Source organism: Arachis ipaensis, chromosome B3 (genome assembly GCF_059453495.1).
Source record: "Arachis ipaensis isolate K30076 ecotype BB chromosome B3, ASM5945349v1, whole genome shotgun sequence".
Lineage (NCBI taxonomy): Eukaryota > Viridiplantae > Streptophyta > Magnoliopsida > Fabales > Fabaceae > Arachis > Arachis ipaensis.
In genome coordinates this window covers 137,699,172-137,722,094 of record NC_142438.1, presented here as the reverse complement: position 1 = coordinate 137,722,094, position 22,923 = coordinate 137,699,172, and the positions used below count along the sequence as shown (strand labels likewise).

The window sequence follows — 22,923 nt, the reverse complement described above, 5'->3', positions numbered from 1 at the left end:
AAAAGCTAACCCTTTGTTTTCTGCTTCTTCTTCATAAAAATTAACCCTTTTTAATGTATAACAAAACAAGTTCCATAAAATCTAAATAATTTTAAATGATTGTTGCAGGATTGATAAACAGATGAAAATTTTAATAAGTGCGTTCAACATTATCTAATATTTAATTTTCCTTTTGCATGGATTATTACACTAGTAGAAGTAAAATCTAAGTAAAACTGTAAAAGACTTATGGTATATCTGGTTTACTTAGCTTGGAAGAGATCAAATTATTTTAACTAAAAAACAATTATATTAAGCATATGAAATACAGTAAGCTAAGAGATAATTGGGCTGGGCTTGATTGTTAGGCGCCTTTTTGTAAGGCCGTAAACACATATTGATTTGTTAGGCTGCTGTGCTTGTAAGTTTATGATGGGAATTTCAAATTTTCAAACCAGGAAAATTGACCAAAAACATAATTGCAAAGAACTGAATAGGTCATTCGGTCAATACTCAATACACGGTTTGTTCAGACCAAAAAGAAAATATACAGTTTTTTAGTAACTCATCGGTTAAATTATTGGCTCAATCATTTAGTATCTCGATTAGATTGATTGTCAGTCCAAGTCCAATAACTATGGGTGTATTTGGGGTTCACATTTGAGAATAAAAAAGTCCGTTTGAGCGTCTTGAATATCTCATTGTCATGTTTAGCAATATTTTAGAACCCCTAAAAATTCAAGCTTCTGCGTTCACGTTGGGAAAGTTAATTACCGTTGTAAAAATTAGATAAAAAATTTATTTCATATCTACCAATTGTACTCTTCATTTCTTCTATAAAAAGGATGCATATAACCACATAATTTCACACTCTCTATATGTTCTTCTCTGTATGTTATTGATTACAAATTTTTTTTCTAGATTTATTTTTATCACTGCCAAAGTAAAGATTTTATTTTTCTTAATTATTTTTAGTTCTTTCTTTCGTATTTTGAGTTTTATGTTTTTTATTGTATTTTTTATTTATATTATAAATATTTTTCATATCATTTTTTTGATATTTTTTTTATTTTTTATTGTTATATTTTAATTGTATTTTTTTATTTATATGACAACTATTGTTAATATAAATTTTTATTTTTATTAATTTTTATGATATTTTTATTATTTTTTTTATATAAATTATTTTTTTAATCTTTTATTGTACTATATTTATGTTGTGTATAAAGTTTAATTTTTTATTTGATTTTATTTATATGAATTTTATTTACTTTTTATTATAATTTTTTTGATCATATAATATATGTTGTTGGTTGTGATTATTATATACTATGTTTGTATGAATTTTTTTGTTTTTGTTTTTTATTTTTATTGTACTTCTTACTGTACTTTATTTTTGTTTTTATTATATACTAATTATAAGTAACAAAAGAGTCATAAATAATAAAAATTTATAGTCCAAAATGACACTAGATTAAAGAGTACTAACGACACTAAAATAAATTATAAAATATTTTTTGTTTAATATTATAAAATGTATAGTAATCCCTTTTATATTTTTATTTATTATTGTTTTTTAGTTCATATGAATTTTTTTTATTATTTACTGTTCTTTATGTTTAATATGTAAAGTGTCTTTTTTATTTTTATTTGACTTTGTTTTTTTATTTTTTATTTATTTTTATTATTGACTTTTTTTATATTATTTTTTTAAGTGTTCTAATCTCTCAGGTATATTATTAATTTTTTTATGGTATTCTTATTATTTCTTATTCATATGAATTCGTTTTTTCTCTTTTATGCACTGTATTTATATCTTATATGAAATTTATTTTATTTTTTTTATTTGATATAGTTCATATAAATTTTTTTAATCTTTTATTATATTTCTGTTATTCATATGATATATATTGTTGGTTTTATAAAATTTTTATCGTTTTTTATTTACGTGAGTTCTCGTTTCATATTTTATTATACTTTATTTTTTGTTTCGGCTGAAATTTTTTATTTTTTATTCGAACGATGTAAAATTTATAATTATAATTCTCATATATTATATTTTATTGTAACTTTTTTATAATATAGATTAATTGATCCCATTAAAAAAGACAAATTAAATAAAAAATTATTCATAAGTATTAATAAAATTATGAATGTTGGATGACAAAAAAGTCCTATATTGTCAATTTTTATATGTTACTTTAATTTAGTAAGTAAATTATTAACATTATTATAAAATGAATTAAAAAAATTTATTCAAATATCTAAAGTAAAATAATTGAATAATATTTAAAATTATTTTAGTTGATGTCTCTTTTAGTAATTTTTTATCTAAAAGTGATTTTGAGTAGTATAATCCAAACAACAATTATTTTACTATAATCCATTTTGACATAAAGATTGCCAAACATAAATCACGTTAATACAAACTTACTTTACATCAAAATCAAGTTTGCAAAATTAATTCTATGCAAACTCTCGTTTACAAACTGTAATCCAAACAAACACGGTGTAGTGTAAGAAAAAAAATTATAAAGTCAGAGAAAAATATATAAAAAGTTTCCTAAGTTTTAATTTATTATTATTGTGTATATATAATTATTTTTATATACTGGAAAAAAGTTTTAAAATTACAATAATGTATCTACTAGCTATGTAATTAAGGCATTTCGAGAGATGAGATAACACTGATCCAAAATTTTTAGTTTTTTCATGTGTGAAGTAAGTTTCGAATTTTTGACATTGAATTAAAGCAAGATGAATTCTTTGTCTCAGTTATACCCCAAGTTTACAACTTATATTTGCATTATTTTGATCTCCAAACATAATTTAAACTTTCAAAGTCAATTCCAATGCACGATAAAGAGAGTAAATCTTCTTATTACATTTAGTTCTAGTTTCTAATTGGACAGTAAGTGAAAAATTGTGGGTAGTCATATACAATGATGATACTCATAATCAAATATTAGTATTTAGTTAATATTTCATATAAAATATTAACTTAAAATGTTATTAGTACATCTAATAAAGAAAATATATTTTTAGCACAAATCTTATGTACATAATTAATTAACAATAATCACGTATATATTATGAAAAAGTGTAATTAATATTTTAAATTGAAAAATTAGCATTTAAAAAATAATGATTTTATATCTGTTCTTGCGTACTAAGCCAGACTTGAGGTATAGTTCGTTTTGTTTAGGAATTGGGCTCTCGTTCGCCTGATGAAGTGGGAGAGGTATACGTAAGCTTCAAGAGAAATGGTGGCAACGGACACCTGCAAAAGCACTTTAACGCTCAAATTAATAAGAGTAGAAGATGAGTATAATGTTACTCATAATGAATAGCGTCCTTTTTACATAGTTAAGACTTAGTATTTATAGAGTGGAATCCTCTGTAAAGAGGTTGAGATATTTGCTTGATCTTTCGGTAACCACCTTAGTTTGTTTTTGAGGTGAATAGTAAAGTAAAAGAAATTTGAGAATGATTAGAAATAATGGTTAAATAATGAGATGAAGATTAGTCCCCAAGATTAACTTGATAATCTTAAGAATGAGATTTGGTGTTGCTTGCATTAGTGTACTTTTGGATGAACTCAAAGTTGATTGTTTGTCAGAGTCAGCTTTGTATGGAATGGTTCCGACTTATAGGTGTCGGTTTGTTTGGATTGATTCTGGCCTATAACTGCCGATTTGTTTGAAATGATTCTGATTTATAGGTGTTGGTTTGTTTGGAGTGATTCGGACTTATAATTGGCAATTTGTTTGAAATGATTCCGACTTATAAGTGTCGGTTTGTTTAGAGTGATTTTGGACTTATAATTGCCGATTTATTTGGATTGGTTCCAACTTATAGTTGTCAGTTTGTTGGATTGATACCGACTTATAACTGTCAGTTTGTTTTTGTATGCCAACATTAATATTGGTTTGTCGTAGTTTCTCTTAGATAAGAGTTCTATTAGCTTTCAAGAATTGATATACCAATAATAGAATAGAAGATTATTAGTCATGGTCTCATGGAGATTATAAAATGTAGAAAGATAATGATTAGTAGAGCATATATAATTATTCGGAAACTAATTGATAACTGAGTTTGTTCTCGAATTGATAGCTGAATTTATTTTCGGATTAATTGCTAACCGAATTTATTCTCGAATTGATTGATTGATTTTGAAGTTGAATGATTGTATCAAAGTATCACTTGTGTATGTGAGTTATACTTGAGCTTGAGTATCCGATCTTTATGATCGGTTATTAGGGATAATAGAATATCATAAATAACTTGGTATCTTGTGTATTTGAAAATCGGAGTATAGTTCGATTTTGATTTGATTATATTGAATGGCTTATAGATCAATTAGAGATAGTGATAAATGAGATTAATATAAAAAATTGAAAATAGAAGAGTAAATATATTTTATTAATGAAAGAAGAAAACATTACCGTATTTCGATTTGTGAGCTTAGTTGAAATGCACCTTTAGGCCAATCTTATATATTGATTTTGGAGTTGAGCTCTGTTAATTAGAAGGTTCAGATTGTTCGAGTTATAGTCCGCATAGCGGTACTATTGCTATAGTTGTTTTTGGTGAGTTTGTTTATATCACTTAATGGTTATCAGTAACTAAGGAAGGGAAGGTTGAATCTTAGCTACTTTTTCTGCTGATTATTACCTTTTCTTTCTCAAAAGTACTTAGGAGATATTTTTACTTTTGTCTCGTGAACAACTGAGAGACATTTTCATTTTTGTCTCCTGAGTAACAGAAATAGAAAAGTAGAAGGGAAGAAGATAGAATACCCAGATGTATCCTGATTCAGTTACAAGGTGCAATGTAGCCTACATCCAGTCTCCATCACAACAGTGACGAAATTTCACTATCTCTAACAAATTACAAACACCAATTCCTTCCCTAGGATCTATCCAATCCTATCTGGGACAAATCCAGATTCTAATCCCAATCTAAATTTGACTAGACCTCAATCTAGCTTTCAACAGCAAAGTACTAACCCAACTTGGAAGGAAATCCCCACAGGATCATGACACAAAACATAAAGATGTACAAAAAATCTCTGAGACATCTTATGGCATTTTTTCACTGTTTAACTCACTACCTTTTACTTTTCATTGGCTTTTTCTTACAAACCTCACCATGTTTGCCTTTTACAATGAGACTCAAACAGAAAAAAAGAAAATACTAATAGAACTACATGAAGAAGAAGAACTCTAACAGCTTGGGTAGTTATGAGAGTAAACTCTGTACTTTTTACTTACTCTTTTTGCCATCAACCCTTGGCCGTTCACCTTTAGTATAGAAAGGGTGAAGCTTCCAAGGTTGAAACAAGTTCAACCCTCATAATGTTTTCTTCTCCAACATCAGAGTAGCAGCAGCTTCAACAGAGAGGATAGAGAGGACCAAAGCTGTTGCATGCATGCTCACCTCTTCTCTCTCATCCTTTTTCTTCAAACTTCTTCAATCTTAACCATTGAGCTTGACTTTGGCCCCAAATTTTGATTTTGACTATTGATGTGCTTCTGACCCAAGATGGCTCCACGTTCTCCATTGTTGCTTCTTCCATACTTAAGGCCTTGAAACTTTCTTCTTGATTCCTTGGTAAAGCACTAAAGAGGAAAGAAACTTTTTGTGTTGCATTAACCGAGAGAGGAAGAGACTAGCCACCATGTAGCCCATTTGCTTTGTTTAGATTTGGCAAAAACCTTTTTGCCATCATCCATAATCTAATCTCAGAGCATTCCATTTCTTCTTTCTTCTTATTGGATGAATGAATGATTTGACCGAAGCAAGAGAGAGGAGATAGAATAGCTTTTTGTGGAAGCTTTCCAAAAAATTAAATCAAATTGAATTTCAAGTTCGTTATCAAGAATGATAACTTTGCAAAGTGAGACCCTTTGATTTTGTGATCATTGTATGGGCTTTTGAAGGCTTTGGACCACTTTGGTTCTCTTCCTTTTAATTCATCAAGGTTGGTCCATGGGCTTGTGAGTAGGCTTGTCTTTTCTTCCTTAATTTCAAGGTTCAGCCACTAATTTTTGGATAATTTGTTATGATGCTAAATTTTGTTTCCCTGCACACTAATCAAATAAATCAAACAAATAATTGAAAATATTTTAATAAATCATTAAAAATACTTTTAATAATGTTTGTTCATCATATTAATTTTAATTTAGTTTTCCAAACTCAACATCACTGCTTGACTTTCTTCTGGTCGGCATGATTGTATTATCTTGTATACAAAATTTTACGCGAAAGTATATAGTAGAAACAATAATACCAGATATACTTAAAGAAGGTCTATCAGAAATGAAACATAGACTGACAATTTATGAAAAAATATAGTGTGTCCAAGGTTAGTATATGAAATGGTAAAATATATAAAAGTGAAGCGGTTCAAGTATATAGAGTAGTGTATACTTTACAAGAGGTCATGTCGTATTGAAAATTAAAGTAAAAGAATTATATAAGCAAGTTAGGTTATGCGTACGCATTATGTTACCGTGGTATAATACTTTATCGATTTGATCTGTTGCGGTCATTCATCTTTCGATTGTTTTATGAGGTAATTTCGAATTTTTCTTTTTGTACAGAGGATTGCAAACACATGTTTTGAATTCGTCGATTAAAACTAAAGCACGGTCGTTATTTCCAAAGTATGGTTATCACTGCTGTGATCGTTACCAAAATTTCTCTACTCTTTCTCATCACCTTGTTCGTTTTGATTCACAAGTTCGGTTAATCTTTAAATTTATACTTTCAATGATTCCTTAATCACTAATGGTTAGGCTATAGTAGAGAGTTGAGGACGTGGATTGTTTTGCTTTTCTGCTATTGATTAAAACCTGCAAAATAGGGTAGGTAATTGGACAGAAAAGATGATAGTGAGATTAAGTAAACTCGATTCCACAGTAGGCACCAAATGTTCCTATGTAGTAAATCGGACTTGAGGTATAGCTCGTCCTGTTTAGGGATTGGGCTCTCATTTGCCTGATGTGGGAGAGGTATACGTCGGTTTCAAGAGAAACGGTGGCAAACGGACACCTGTAAAGATACTCTGACGCTCAAGTTAGTGAGAGTTGAAAATGAGTATAATGTTATTCAGAGTAAGTAGCGTCCCTTTTACATAGCTAGAGTTTGATATTTATAGAGTGTAATCCTCAGCAGAAAGGTTGAGATATTTGTTTGATCTTTCGATAATCACTTTAGTTTATTTCTGAGTAAATTATTATCAACAAAATTTTCTCTAACTGAAAATAAACCATATTTATTATTGTATTTAAATTCTAATTTATAGATATAGTTGGATTGAGTTATAATCACTAAATTAATATTCAATTTTTTTTATTAGATATGAACATTATCACGCGTGAAAATTTTATTTTATTAGGATAATATTATTTTACAGGGAAAGGAAAGAACTAGGAAAATTCATGCCATATCCTTCCCTCCTAAGTTAACCACATTTTTTTTTTTTGGTGACTTCCACAACTTTAAGTAAGTCGACGTCTCAACTCTCAAGTCTAATCTTGGCGTGTTATATATCGAACAATTTTTTATTCTTTGTAAATAAATTTCGAGATGTATGTTATTAACTTATTATATAAAATTTTTAATTACATAATTATTAATATAAAAATGTTTTTGTGAGTTCATTAAAAATAATAATTAAGATATAAATATATACCATGTTAAATCATTTAATTAAACATATTAAAGTATTTTTTATAAATGGATTAACAAATGAAGTGGGTATTCTTTGTTTTGTTTGTTTTGTTTTTGTTCTGTGATGAATGCTCAAAATCAATCAGAAAGACGGTCCAATGAGGCATAGGTTAAGGTATTATATATTCCAAAATTGACTCCAAGTCAATGAGGACTCTAAATTCTAGAATTCTCTCATTCATAGTTAGTTATCATCAATGAAGCTTGAAACAATGAAAACACAAGTGACAACTCACAACTGCACAAGCACAGAAAACAATAATGCCATAACTTTTGACTAATTGAATTTTTGTTTTATGTATTTAATTATGCGGTGAGAATAATGATTAAAATAAAAAAATATTATTTATATAAAAATAATATTATTTATATATTAAAAAATTATTATTTATATATTAAACCATCCTACCAAAAATTAAAAGTTTTAAATATGTTAGGTGTATTATACAGGATAATGGAGATTGAACAGAATGTAAATCATAAGATCCAAGTAGATTGGTCAAAATGACAGAGTGCATCTGGTAAAGTGCATTTAAAACTTAAAGATAAATTCTATCGCACTGTTATAAGACCGACTATATTTTATGGTACGGAGTATTGGGCAGCCAAATGAGAGCACGAACATAAGTTAAATGTGACAGAGATGAAGATGTTGAGATAGATGAGTGGTCATACGCGATTGGATAAAATAAGAAACGAATATATGAGGGAGAGAGTTGGAGTAGCACCAATTGTGAAAAAGATGGTTGAATTACGTCTCAGGTGGTTTGGACATGTGAGAAGAAGACTGACAGAACACCCAGTCAGGAGGGTGGATGAGATGGAAGATGGACAAGGGGTAAAAGGTAGAGGAAGACCTAAGAAGACCATCAAACAAAATCTACATGTAAACGGTCTTTTTGTAGACATGATACATGATAGAATACAATCGCGTGGTTTGATTCATGTCGACCCCACTTACTTGAACAAGGCTTTGTTGTTGTTTGTTTGTTATTAAAATTAATTTTTAAAATCAATTGTGTATTTATGTTTATAAATATTTATATTATTTAATTTATTTTTAGTATATTTTTATATTATAATATAATTAATATATAAATAGCTTCACATAAGATGACGTAAGCAAGAGCGAAGAGTAGACGGTTATAGACGTAAGCAAGAGTGACGAATACACGGTTTTCCACTTGACGTTGCCTAAGTCTATCTACAATCCTTAAATAGTTAATGGAAATTATGAAGGATGTTAGCAATAAATTGCATTTTAAATTTTAAAATTAAAATTAATTTTTTTAATTTATTGTTTACATTGTAAAAAAAAAACGTTATTTTCTTATACCTTCTCGTCTATATATATTACGAACTCTGGTACCGCTTGATGACGGTACCCAAGTGAATTTGAGTCTGTGAATACTCTGTTTGGTTTACCATGGAGGATGTTGCAGTTGCACACAATGTTCTATCACTCCTCTCTTCTCCTCACAGGGACTTTCTTATTCGCAACAACGCTGATCAGGTAAACTATTCATCACTTAATTCCTCATTTATGATTGATTTTGAAGCTAACTCTGGATAATAATGTACTAGACCAGTTTCTGTTAATTTTATTTTACAGGTTAAAATTGAGAGCTTGAAGGGAAAGAACATTGGTTTGTATTTTTCAGCATCATGGTGTGGTCCATGTAGAAGGTTCACCCCAACTTTGGTGGAGGTGTACGATGAGACAGTTTCCAAAGGTGAATTTGAGATCGTTTTTGTATCTTCTGATAGAGATGAAGATTCCTTCAACGGTTACTTTTCCAAGATGCCATGGCTTGCTATTCCCTTCTCGGATTCCGAGACCATTAGTAGCCTCAAGAAGCTGTTTCAAGTGAGGGGGATTCCCAGTCTTGTTCTGCTTGATGAAGCTGGTAAACTTGTCACTAAAACTGGGGTTATGCTTATCAATGAACATGGGGCTGAAGCATACCCTTTTACGTCACAAAGGATCCATGAGCTCAAGGATCAAGAACAGGAAGCCAGGAGGAACCAGACCTTAACATCAATTTTGGTCTCTCGCTCTCGTGATTTTCTCATATCTTCTGATGGGAAAAAAGTAAGCAAGTAAATTCATACTTTTGGCTTGATGATGACCATAACTTGCAGAGTTTGAGCTTAATTTTGGTGTATACCCTGCAGGTACTTGTATCTGAGCTTGAGGGCAAGATAGTTGGTCTGTATTTCTACTCTGTTGTATACAATGCATCGGCAAATTTTACTCCAAAGCTATTGGAGGTATACAAGAAGCTGAGGGAAAAGGGTGAGAAGTTTGAGGTTGTGGGAATACCCTTAGATAGTGATGAAGAATCATTCAAGAAAGGACTTGAAAGTGTGGCTTGGCTATCCTTGCCTTTCAATGACAAGAGCATTGATAAGTTGGCAAGGTACTTTGAGCTCTCAGCTCTCCCAACTTTGGTTATTATTGGAGAAGATGGCAAAACTCTTCATTCCAATGTTGCTGAGGTTGTTGAGGAGCATGGTATTGCTGCATACCCTTTCACTCCTGACAAGTTTGCTGAGCTCAGTGAGATCGACAAGGCCAAGGAGGCGTCTCAAACACTCGAGTCAATTTTGGTGTCTGGAGAACAAGATTTTGTCATAGCAAAAGATGGGGTGAAGGTATATACACACTATATCTTGAAAACTATCATTTCAAAGCTAAACTATTTTCTATTCTATCAATTTTTTCAGGTTCCGGTTTCAGAGCTAGTAGGAAAGACCATCCTCTTATACTTCTCAGCCCATTGGTGTCCTCCATGCCGCGCATTCCTTCCAAAACTCATTGATGCATACCAGAAGATTAAGGAAAAGGACAATAGTGCATTAGAGGTAATTTTCATCTCAAGTGACCGGGACCAAGACTCCTTTGAGGCATTCTTTGGAGGAATGCCATGGTTGGCGCTTCCCTTTGGAGACTCAAGAAAGGCTTTCTTGAGCCGCAAGTTTAAGGTATCCGGCATCCCAAAGCTTGTGGCCATTGGATCAAGCGGCAGGACCGTCACAAAAGAGGCCAGGGATCTCGTTGACCTTCACGGCGCAGATGCTTATCCTTTCACTGAGGAGAGGATTAAGGAGTTAGAGACAGCAGAGGAAGAGATTGCAAAAGGGTGGCCTCAGAAGTTGAAGCATGAATCACATGAGCATGAGCTTGTGCTCACGCGCCGCAGGATATATAACTGCGATGGTTGTGATGGCCAGGGCCGTGTTTGGTCCTTCTATTGTGCCGAATGCGACTTTGATCTGCATCCAAAGTGTGCATTGGAGAACAAAGAAAGCAAACATGATGAGGCCAACGATGAAGACAAGTCTAAACATGGTTGGGTTTGTGATGGACAAGTTTGCACTAAAGCTTGAAATCTCCTTACATGTTACATTTTCAGGCCTTTATTATATCTATATTATGTCTTGTGAGTTGTGTGGAATAATTTGGATGCTATATAATATGATGTGAATGTTAATAAAACTATGGTTTCATCTTTTTTGAGTTTTTTCTCCTATTCTGCATCTTCCTTTGTCTTATTTTGGCTATTTGCTTGGAAAAGGTGTTAAGTTAAAGAATTCAATTGATCACTTCAGTCATTCTCCATTAATAACTGTTACTCAACATTGGTACATTCTCAAAACTTGTGCCACAATGTCATCTACCATAATATACCAAAGTGTAGGAAAACAGAGTGGAAACAACTTTTATGTATTTGCACTTGTGGATAGGTTACTTGACGCGGCTCAATTTTTTCGTTATGGAACCCATGAATGTGATGTGCCTGGATATGGAAATAGGGCGTGCTAGATCAAATGGTGGGACAGCTTTATGTGAGTGGCAGGGGTTAGAACTCGCATGGTCCGAGTTTTTTGTTGGAAAAAATTGGCTAACAAGTCGGAGGGTCCGATTTAGCAGGGACTGAAATTTGAATTTCACAGCATGTAAATCGGACGGTGGGTTTTGTATATGTATATATATGAATTTTTGTATTAATCCGAAAATGAAGTCGCACGGTCCGAGTTGTATTTTTTAAATTTAATTTGAATCAGCTCTCCCTAATCGGTAGGTCCGATTTATGGATATTGTATATATAAAAGTGTGTAACTCGTAGAAGAGTCTTAGATCCCGTCTTCTTTTTCATCTTGCTCGGCTTCTTCCTCTGGTTTCTTCCATTTGTGTTTTTCTCCTTCTTGGTATGTAGCCCAAAAATCTGGTAGTGTAGTTTCTGTTGTTATTTAGTAGAGTGAGAGAAATGGATGATAGAGTTCTTTTAAAAGTGTATTATTTTGGTTAGATTTTGTTACAAACATCTGAAGGAGTAAAATTCATTTGTGAAAATCTGTTAGATGTTGTTATTCCCTTCACAATCTCATTTGAAGAGCTCAAAGGTGTGATCTGTGAGAAGATAGATTCTGAGATATCAAGGAAAATATCTTGTATTTTATACAGATATCTCATACCGGTGTTTGGTGGATTCGTCCAATTTCAAACCAAATATATAACGGACGAAGCGAGTTTACAAGAGATGTTTTCAATATATATTGAAAGTCGTGCTCAAATCTCGTTCATCGAGTTGTACGTTGAGTTCAAACAATCTGAGGCTGGCCAGAATATTGTACGCGAAGATTACAATAGTGACAGTGAAGAAGAGTTCGAAAGCAATTACGAAATTGTTGGTCCAGACGGTGATGAAGATCAAGGTGACGGCATCATGGCTCCAAATGTGACAGACGTGGCAAATGCACTCGCAAACGAAGTGCCGTTTGAGGAGCCATCTTTCATGTGAGTTTTGGATTTAGATGCCATGCATGTTCCGGAATTTCCGGAATATATGAGTGCAGGTACGTGGTTGCCTATATTTATAAATAGGATTAGAAGCTTGTAATAATTTAGATTGATCGATGGACCAAATAGTTAAGTGAAGTGTGAAAATATACTCAACTAGCATTTGTTTATCGGTTTATTTAGTTAAGTTTAAGATAATAATGTTGTTAGTTAGTTATTGATTTAGTAATTAGTATTTATTAATCAGTATTTAATTATGTGTTTATGTTGTTATTTTGTTTAGAATGAGATAATGACCAAATGTACAGTTTATTTATATCATAATTGATGCTGTGAGTATTGATTTACTTCTAGTTTCGTTTATTAAATATTCGTGTATTAAGTATTTTCTGTTCGGCTGTCTTCGCAACAGAAATTCCTATTGTCGCAGATGGTGAATTTGCCGTTGGGATAGAATTCAGTTCCAGATAAGCTGTTATTAAGGCAATGAAAGAGTATATCATCCGAAGAAGTATAGACTACCGAGTGTATGAGTCGGAGCCGTTGACATTTTATGCCAAGTGTACACAGTATGGGTCAGGGTGTGATTGGCTTGTCAGGGTTAGCATGATCAGCAGGAAGCACTGTTGGGTTATAAGGAGGTATAATGGTAGTCACACCTGTACCAGAGCTGATAAATTCCAATTTTATGGTTCATCTTGTGCTGATTTTAGGGGATTTTGTCAATACTTTCTGCACTTATCCACATAAAATTCATGGTTTTGTGTTTCCTTCCCTATTTCGCCTCATGATTGAAAACATGCTTACTTGACCTCAAAAATGCTATATTTTAATTTCTTCTATTACCATTCGATGCCGTGATGCGTTTGTTAAATGATTTCAGAGTTTACATGGCAAGATTGGTCTAGAAGATGGAAAGAAAGCATGCACAATTGGAGGGAACATGGAGCTTTGGAGTTTAGGCATCGACGCGTACGCGTACCTTGTGTGCACGCGTGGATGCAGGCTGCTGGGAATCGGCGCACACAGCTGACGCATTCGCGTGCATTGGAAAAACCTCACCGACGCGCGCGCGCACCGCGCGCGTACGCGTGGATTGAGAAGCCCATCGACGCGCACGCGTGCTTAACGCGTACGCGTGGTGTCCAGCACGTGACCTCATCAATGAAATCATGGCTGGCGATTTCTGAGGCTCTCCAGGCCCAATTCCAAGAGGACTCTTAAGGGAAAAGACCCAGGGATTGTAGGGGGAAGGGGGGGATCACTCATTAGACACTTAGACACAATTTTTGCTAGTTTTTTGTTCTTGTTCTTCTAGAGAGAGAAACCCTTATTCCTCTCTAGATCTAGTTTGATTTTGATCTCCCATTGTTGAATTTCTGGATTGGATTTTGTTAATTGCTAGTTAGGATTACTTAATTTGAATTCTCTAGTATGATTTTGCTTAGACCTTGTGTTGAATTATGTTGTCTTATTATTTTCCAATTTTCTACCCAATTTTATGAATATTATGGATCTTGAATTCTATGAGTACATTGATGTTTCCTATGATCATTAGTGTTATTTGAGTTGTTCTCTATGGATAATGGTTAGTGGGTCCTTATAATTTCCAATTTAATTGCAATTTGAATATGTCTTTTGTTTGTGCATTCCATGTGTTTGATGAAATGTTCCCTTTGATTATGGAGTAGTTCTCTTTACTCTTGGTCTAAGCTATGAGAATTGGGTGACCTTGAGTCATTGGGTCTCATTGGATTGTTGATTGGAGAACCCTTAGTGGTCAAGTTGATACCCATTGACACCAACCCACTACTAATTTAATTAGTAGATTGGTTGAGACTTATGGGTTGAAATTGATCAAGCCACTTGACGTACCTCAAGCCTAGGAGTAGATGTTACGTACTTAAGGCTCTTGGAGGTAGACTTAGTGAGTTTGGTTCATCATAATTGGCGAATTATAGTTGTAGACAAGGATGGTGACCCCAATTCCCATGCTTAGCCAAGAGTTCCTTTTATTATTCACATTTGAAAACCAAAAATCTCACTTGTTTAGTCCTTGCTTTAGTTGATTGCTTAATTCTGGAGTAGAAGTAGATCATAGATTCTCTTGATTTAGTTTCTTGCACTTTAAGATTTCTTACATGTTAAGTTTAGTAGTTTAAATTGTGATCATGACTTCCAACCCCGGATTTCTAACCAATGTTGAAGCATATGTTTGCCCATTCCTTGTGAGACGACCCGAGATTTGAATACTTCGGTTAAACTTTCATTGTGGTTGAATTTGTGACAACCAAATCCTTTAAAATTTGACTCGGGGATCGGTTATTGGTTTGGACTATACTATTCTATTAATGAATTCATCTTGTGAAATTCTGAACCGGTAATAATTCAAGAGCATCAAGAGCCACCATTTCTCAGGATCATTCTAAGCTAGATTCGATCACAATTGCAGAAGCCATCAAGCCGTTAGTCGAGGCTGACCCTTCGTTAAAGGTAAAATCAGTTATTGCAGAAGTGCAATCGAAGTTCAACTATACCGTTAGTTATCGGAAAGCATGGTTGGCTAAGCAAAAGGCAGTAGAAAAAATATACAGAGGTTGGGAAGCATCGTACGAAGCATTGCCTATGTGGTTTGAGGCCATGTGTCATAAGGAGCCATCAGCTGTTGTCCATTTTGAGACAGGATGGCAACAACAATATCGTCCCAATTGCATTTGCTATTGTGGAGGGAGATACTTCTGATGCGTGGCACTTTTTCCTCAGTAACCTGCGACAACATGTTGTCACTCGGGATGGTGTGGGGCTGATATCCGACCAACACGAATCCATCAATGCAGTTGTGGTACGCAGTAACGGAGCTTGGTCACCTCCCAGAGCTTTTCACATGTTTTGCATCAGGCATATAGAGTCGAATTTTCTGAGAAAATTCAAGGCACCGTACCTACAAAAACTGGTCGTCAATATGGGTAACATTGAGTAATTCTAAGTTTGTTGCTAACAACTACTTTCTCATTGCCCACTTTACATCCTTCACAAAATTCTTGCACTTCTTGGCGGCCTTTTGAACACAGAAGGAATGTACCGACTAGCATTACGACGTGGCGGATTAACCCTGAGATTGTAACCTTTGTCTGCCTCATCTGGAGTACGTGCCTCACCTGTATACAATTTAATTAAACAAGTACATAAAGTAATCAAACCAGCAAAGATACCACAGTCGTATAATAATAAGTTCTACAAACCAACCAAGTATACCATATAGTCAACTGAATCACAATATAATCAACCCATTAAACAAGTAAAGCAATGTATAAAATATAATACCATCATTACGGGATTCTTCATCCTCGTCGGACTCCTCTATTTCATCCTCCTCGTCCTCGTCCTCATCGTCCGGTTCATCTACTAGATACCCATTAGTCTCTTGTTCAAGTGTGTTAGCATTTTCTTCAATGAGTCCCATTGAAACACGATTAGGGTGTTGACTATTAAGAATTCCACGACCACTGTCACTCCTACTAGAGTCAACAGATACAAACCCTCCAGAAGCACCCGACGAAGTGCGGCACGAATGCCTCGCATCCAAGGAATACCTACCGGCCATAAAGTAATTAGGCTGCTGGGCATATTGTGATTGTCCTGCATTTGTAGCCATGAAACCAAGCAACTGGCTAAAAGAACCTCCTTCTCTTGAGTCAAACTATGGCATACCCCAATACTGCTGATGTATTGGGTACGATGGGGTAAACTGTGTTTGAGGTACATATTGGCTTGAGGACATAGGTTGTTCTTGTGGAAGTGGATTTGGAGGTGGAGGGGGTGGTGGAGGTGACTGTGGCTCCTGCTTTTGATTGTCAACATTCATATCCTGATTACTCTCATCATTCTCTTGAACCACAAGATTGGACAACCTCAAACGGTCCCCAAATTTTGCCCAATACCAGTACTTGTAAGTATCCAAGGGATGCTGTAAAGGCATGGAAAGCCCAGTGAGAACGTGATTATACCTGTTTGTCCACTTCATCACCCAAAATGAATGAGTCGTGGCCGTGGCCTAATTAAGATTCTTAGGACCAGTCATGACTTCTCCGTGTGCCTTGTTTAGATTCCGTTCCTGATGAGGAACTCCTTGAACAAAACTGAACTGTCGCCTATACCTATCGGTTGCATGCCACTCAATGCATTCAAAACAGACCAACGGCATCGTAGCGCTCCAACAAACCGAGTGCATGTAGATGTCTGGAGGAATTATGTCTGGATCCACGCGATCGACAGCATAAGCAACCCATACAAACTGGGAAAGATAAAGTAAACTCATGATTACAATCCATTTCACAATCACAATGGCAATAACAATAACAATAACAATAACAATAAGATTAACACTAACACTAAACCCGAAATAAATACTTCTTTAATGAAAACACACCTGGCCTTCCTGAAGATCATGCAAGGCCTTCCTAAAGTGAGCAAGCGTAAGATATTTATAGCGTCGGTCTACATGCTCCCAATTACGCCACCTAATATGACTTATTTTATTAACACAATTGGATTCTAAATAATAAGATACGAGGTGACTGTAGGAGAACATTACCTGTTTGCAAGCGGAAAACTGCGGGGTTCCCTAGGAAGCGGCGCTAGATATGGCAGGCGGATCCAAGCCCAATCCAGCAGAAGTGTTAGCGGACCATCAATCTCCTTACAGTCATAACGAGATGCCCTACATAACGCCCTGTATAAGTGTGCTAGACATGCCGATCCCAACTGTACTGTCCAATACTCCCAAAATCACGAAGCAGAGGTAGAAACTTTCAATGCACACCTGCGCCAGACTTGTCCCCAAACAAGATTGTTCCAATCAACAACATAATGTGGCACTTCACGTACCTCTGTATACTGTTATCATCAGTCAACTGTAAAATTTCTTTTAGATCCTGCAGCCAGGTCAGTTTTATGTAGCTTCCTCTACAGTCCGACTTACTGGGTGCAACTCCAAATTGGTGTAAACACTCCGCCTTCAAGACTTCAAAACTACTCATTGTCATCCTTGTGACTGGAAAATCGTCCGTCGGAAGACCAAGAATTATTGCCACATCTTCAAGCGTCACAGCACATTCACCAATCGGAAGGTAAAAGGTATGTGTGTCTGGGTGCCACCTTTTGATTAGAGCATTCACCAGTGCTTTTTGACATTGGACTACCCCAATCTAGATACATGATAAAAACCAGTTAATCATAAATGCTTCTCCACCCTATCATTGTACCGATCTGGAGGGACTGGGTGATCACATGTTAACATCCTTAAACTCTACAAAAACATAACAAATTATTATTTATCAACTCGTTAACATTTACTAATTTACTATTAGAGCAACTAAAATATCAAACTCGTGCTAAACTTTTTCCTAATTACAATATTTAGTAGTTACCATGTACTAACCCACCAATTTATTAACTCTCATTAGTAAAAAATCTGCACAACTAACTCAACAATATATTAATTGAAACCACACAACTATCATAAATTATCTTACTAAATCCAACTAAAACAAATAATTCTAACTTCTAAATTTACTTAATAATCCTAAAAATTACTCATAACTAACTATTAACAATAACAAGTAATACATAATTCCAATTCTTATTAAACTAATAATGCTCTTATTTAATTAACAATTCTAGATTAGTTGTTTATTTATTCACGGTTACAAAAAAATGTTATAATATCTAAAATTATAATCTCTAAAATTAATTATAAAATTTAATTAACTAATTATAACTTTAAAAACTATTACAAAAAATATTCTAACTACATTTAAACAAATATTCTAACTATTATTTTTACATATATTTCTAAATTAAAAAAAAAACTAATAATTATTCTATTTATATTCCTAAATTCAATTTCTAACAACAATAATAATAATAATAATTAACTTCCTAATAATAATAATTATAATTATAAAATATTAAAAAAATTCAAAAAAAAAATAACGTAATCACGTAAAAATAATAAACATTCCTATTCAAGTTCTAACGACAATAATAATAATTAACTTCCTAACAATAATAATTTTAATTATAAAATATTAAAAAAATTTTAAAATAAACTTACATAATCAAGTAAAAATAATAATAATAATTCCTAAATTCAATTTCTAACCACAACAATAATAATTAACTTCTTAACAATAATAATTATAATTATAAAATATTAAAAAAAAAACTTACATATTTTGGATGACTGAGATAATGTATAATATGAAGTTCAGGACGATCAACTTCTCTAGATTTTTTTTTTGGTATTTTGAGTTTTCTTCCACCATGCAAACCAAGAACCAGTGGAGAAAGGAAGAAAAAGAAGTAGTAGCTGTTCTTTGGTGAAAAGATGAAAGTGAAAACAGATGATGGGTGTGGGTTCAGCATGGGGTAAGGTTGGGTATAAGGGCACCGTTGTGAGGAGACATCTGTACGCGACACGTGGCTGAAGAACCACAACATGCACAGTCCGTTTTCTCACCTACAACTCGGACCGTCCGACAAGCTATGAGAAACACACATGGTCCGATTTGTGGTGTTCTAACACCACACACAGGTCAAACACCCCTCTTCTACATAACCACGTCCAACCCAAACTTTACCTCCATATTAAAATTAAGATGATCTACTTGACGCATTCTTTTTTTTTTTTTCCTATAAAATTAAATGAAGAAGAAGATAACTTTCATTGATAATCTTTAAAGTAAGTTTTTTTTTTTTTTTTTTTTTTTTTTTTTTTTTTTTTACATTCATCAAATTTTAATCAAAATTGGCTTGTTTAATAAAAAAATAAGGTTAAGAGTCATCAGAATTTATTATTTTTAATTAGTAATTAGTTATTAATGTTTAAAAATATGAGATAAAAATATATTGTTAAATTATTAGACTAAGTGAATTATGTTGATGACTAAAAATAATAGTTAAAAACAATAAATTTGATCCTTGAATTATTTCTCTAATAAAAACGACAGAAATTGTTATATCTCTATCAAAATTAAATTAATTAGAATGAATTTAACATATGTCATAAAAACAGTAAGATGTATATTCTATCTTAGGTACGTGGTAATGTCTCACAAACTAAATTTTTTTTCATCAAAACACCATAAATTAAATTAATCTATAAATACATGTATATTTACAAAAAAATAATAATTAAAGAGTCAAAATTTTTCATTAAATACCAGTTATTTTTTAAAATTATGTTTTATTTAAAATTTTAAATTCTAACTCTAAATCTTAAATCTTAACAAATATAAAAAATTAAAAAAATAATTTTAAAAAACTAACAGACATTAGTTAATTAAAAATTTATTACAGAACAGATATTGGGTTTGATTGGTATTTGGTAACCCGAATGTATAAATAGGCCCCTTCATTCGCGCACATGGCATTAATCGAAAAAGTCACTACTTTCACTCGCAACTCGCATCCACATCTCTTTTCATGGCAGATTCTGAAGATGATGCCCCCGACGAATTCCAAGACCTCTTCTCTTCTCCTGACAGGGACTTTTTAATCAACAACAATGGCGATCAGGTAATTCATTCAATTCAATTGATCTATTCTCATTTTAGATTTGATTCAATTGATCTCATGTTCACTTAAACCTATAGAATTTAGATGCTAATTTGGAGTATGATACGTTTGTTTTAAAGGTGATGAATGGAATATTGTATAAAAGGGTTAGTTGCGAATTGCAGGTTAAAGTAGAGACCTTGAAGCAAAAGAAACTCGGTTTGTATTTTTCAGCATCGTGGTGTCCTCCATGCCAAAGATTCACCCCAGCTTTGGTGGAGGTGTACAATGAACTCGCCCCCAAAGGTGACTTCGAAGTAGTGTTTATCTCTGCTGATGAAGATGATGCCACTTTTATGGAGTACTTCTCTCAGATGCCATGGCTTGCTATTCCGTTTTCCGATTCGGAGGCACGCAACCGCCTTGATGAACTATTCGAGGTGGAAGGGATTCCTAATCTTGTGTTACTTGATGAAACTGGAGAGGTTGTTACTGATAGCGGAGTTGATGTTATTCGTGAATATGGAGTTGAAGGCTACCCTTTTACATTAGCAAAGATTCAAGAATTGAAGGATCTTGAAGAGGAAGCTAAGAGGAACCAATCCTTGAAATCTCTCTTGCTATCTCCTTCTCGTGACTTTGTCATTTCTTCCCATGGGAATCAAGTAAGCTACTAATTAACTAACTTTGTAAACTAAAACATAATGTGATTGTGTGTGTATTTATTCATTCATTCATTCAGATAGCTGTTTCTGAACTCGAGGGCAAGATGGTTGGCCTTTATTTCTCATCGAGTTCATACGAAAGATGCACTGAATTTACTTCCCGCCTTGTGGAGTTTTATGACAAGTTAAAGACAGATGGGGAGAGCTTTGAGATTGTGATGATACCTCTTGATGAGGATGAAGAATCCTTTAAGAAAGGATTGGAAAGTATGCCTTGGTTGTCATTGCCTTTTGAGGACAAGAACTGTGGAAAGTTGATAAGATACTTTGAGGTCTTAACTCTCCCCCGTTTGGTAATTATTGATGAAAATGGGAAAACTCTTCATTCTAATGTTGTTGAGGCTGTTGAGGAACACGGAGCTATTGCATACCCTTTCTCCCCTGAAAAGTTTGCTGAGCTAAGTGAGATCGAGAAGGCCAAGGCTGCATCACAAACCCTCGAGTCCTTGTTGGTCTCTGGAGATCAAGATTTTCTCATTCGAAAAGATGGTACCAAGGTAAAAAGAACAAACTTAGCGACAAAGAGAAATGATATTTGTATCACTTTCTTATGGTATAAAAAACATTTTTTTTTATCTTTTCTTACTTCTTATTAATCACTACTAGAAGTTGTATATATATATATATCTGCAAGTGTCCAACTCTAACTATTTTTTTCTTGCATAGGACTCATGTTATAGAAACAACTTTACTAGGGAATTAACTATTCTTTAACCAACTATCATTAGTAATTTGGATAATAAAATAATTAGGAGTTGTTCTTGTTTCAGGTTCTAGTGTCAGAATTAGTGGGAAAGAACATCCTCCTCTACTTTTCAGGAGGGTGGTGTGCTGCATGCCATGTATTCCATCCAAAACTAATAGAAGCATATCATGAGATTAAGGAAAAGGAGGAGGAATTCGAAGTGATTTTCATCTCAAGCGACCACGACCAAGCATCATTTGAAGAATCCTTTGCAGTGATGCCATGGCTGGCTATCCCTTATGGGGATCCAAGGAAGTCATACCTCACCCGGAAGTTCAGGGTGTATGAAGTCCCCATGCTTGTTGCAATTGGAGCAAACGGGCAAACCATCACAAAAGACGCGAGATTTCTGATAAACTATCATGGGGCACGGACTTATCCTTTCACGGAGGAGAGGATCAAAGAGGTTCAGGAAGAAGAGGATGAGGCTGCAAAGGGGTGGCCGGAGAAGCTGGACCATGAGAAACACAAGCATGAGATTTCATTGACCGTCCGTATGATTTATTATTGTGATGTTTGTGATGATGAGGGGCGTAAATGGTCTTATTGCTGTGAAAAGTGTGACTTTGATATGCATCCAAAATGTGCATTAATGGCTGAGTAGTAATTAAGGAATTGAATTAGCCAACATCGATCGGATAGCACTCAAGAACCCTCCTACTTCATGCAGCAAACATACATAAGTGATTCAGTGATTCGTGTGCATGCATGTATGCCATTTTTGGGAGATTTGAATGCTAATCTTGAATACATGTTCAAAAACAAGCCCTGTCTATATACATCTTCATCAAATGCATAATCTTCAATTTTATATTTTTTGGAAGTTGGAACAAATTAAAGCTCACAAACCTTTTGTTTATTTTCTTGGGCAACTATCTTTATATTGTGTGGGGGGAAAGAAATTCTTGCATAAATCAACCATAACATGTATGGCTAAATTACGATTTTTTTTAAAAAAAAAAAAAAAAGAGAAACGAAAAATTCTCTAGAAAATTATCATCACACATCCACACTTTCATGAATTATTAGATTTGATGAAAACACCGAAATGAAAATTTTAAAGTAGGATGTCTTATGCTTTGAAACATGTGTATGTATATATGGAGGTTAGTTTTAAAAATATTACTAACATTTGGTCTCATTTAATTTTATCTCTAATGTTTTTGATTTATATTAAAATTATTCGTAAATATATATTAATTCTATGTAAAATTTTAAGGATAAAATTAAAAATTTTAAGTGTAGTTTTGACACAAATTAAAAGCGTTATAAGCAAAATTAAAAAAACTAAACCTTAAAGATATTTTAAAAAAAAATTGCAACTTTAGGAATAAAAAACATATTTAACCTTAGAATTAATTATAGAGCACATTTCA

General features: G+C 33.4%; 2 protein-coding genes across 2 annotated transcripts; both read left to right on the top strand.

The window, feature by feature from the left end:
- The first annotated feature begins 8,939 nt into the window (after positions 1 to 8,939).
- LOC107631322 (putative nucleoredoxin 1) lies at positions 8,940 to 11,228 on the top strand. The gene is made up of 4 exons (XM_016334731.3): positions 8,940 to 9,229; positions 9,329 to 9,808; positions 9,892 to 10,371; positions 10,444 to 11,228. Exons 1-4 carry the CDS (start codon positions 9,143 to 9,145, stop codon positions 11,104 to 11,106), a joined length of 1,710 nt encoding a protein of 569 aa, XP_016190217.1. The 5' UTR covers positions 8,940 to 9,142; the 3' UTR covers positions 11,107 to 11,228.
- An 8,714-nt stretch (positions 11,229 to 19,942) lies between these two features.
- On the top strand, positions 19,943 to 22,358 carry LOC107634698 (putative nucleoredoxin 1). The gene is made up of 4 exons (XM_016338124.3): positions 19,943 to 20,098; positions 20,263 to 20,742; positions 20,820 to 21,299; positions 21,573 to 22,358. The coding sequence occupies exons 1-4, from the start codon at positions 20,006 to 20,008 to the stop codon at positions 22,149 to 22,151; spliced, it is 1,632 nt and encodes a 543-aa protein (XP_016193610.1). The 5' UTR covers positions 19,943 to 20,005; the 3' UTR covers positions 22,152 to 22,358.
- The last annotated feature ends 565 nt before the right edge of the window (positions 22,359 to 22,923 follow it).

Coding starts and splice junctions, on each gene's coding strand:
- LOC107631322 (XM_016334731.3), top strand. CDS start 9,143: ATGGAGGATGTTGCAGTTGCACACAATGTTCTATCACTCCTCTCTTCT. Junction 9,809..9,891: donor TATCTTCTGATGGGAAAAAA/GTAAGCAAGTAA, acceptor TATACCCTGCAG/GTACTTGTATCTGAGCTTGA. Junction 10,372..10,443: donor TAGCAAAAGATGGGGTGAAG/GTATATACACAC, acceptor CAATTTTTTCAG/GTTCCGGTTTCAGAGCTAGT.
- LOC107634698 (XM_016338124.3), top strand. CDS start 20,006: ATGGCAGATTCTGAAGATGATGCCCCCGACGAATTCCAAGACCTCTTC. Junction 20,743..20,819: donor TTTCTTCCCATGGGAATCAA/GTAAGCTACTAA, acceptor TCATTCATTCAG/ATAGCTGTTTCTGAACTCGA. Junction 21,300..21,572: donor TTCGAAAAGATGGTACCAAG/GTAAAAAGAACA, acceptor TTCTTGTTTCAG/GTTCTAGTGTCAGAATTAGT.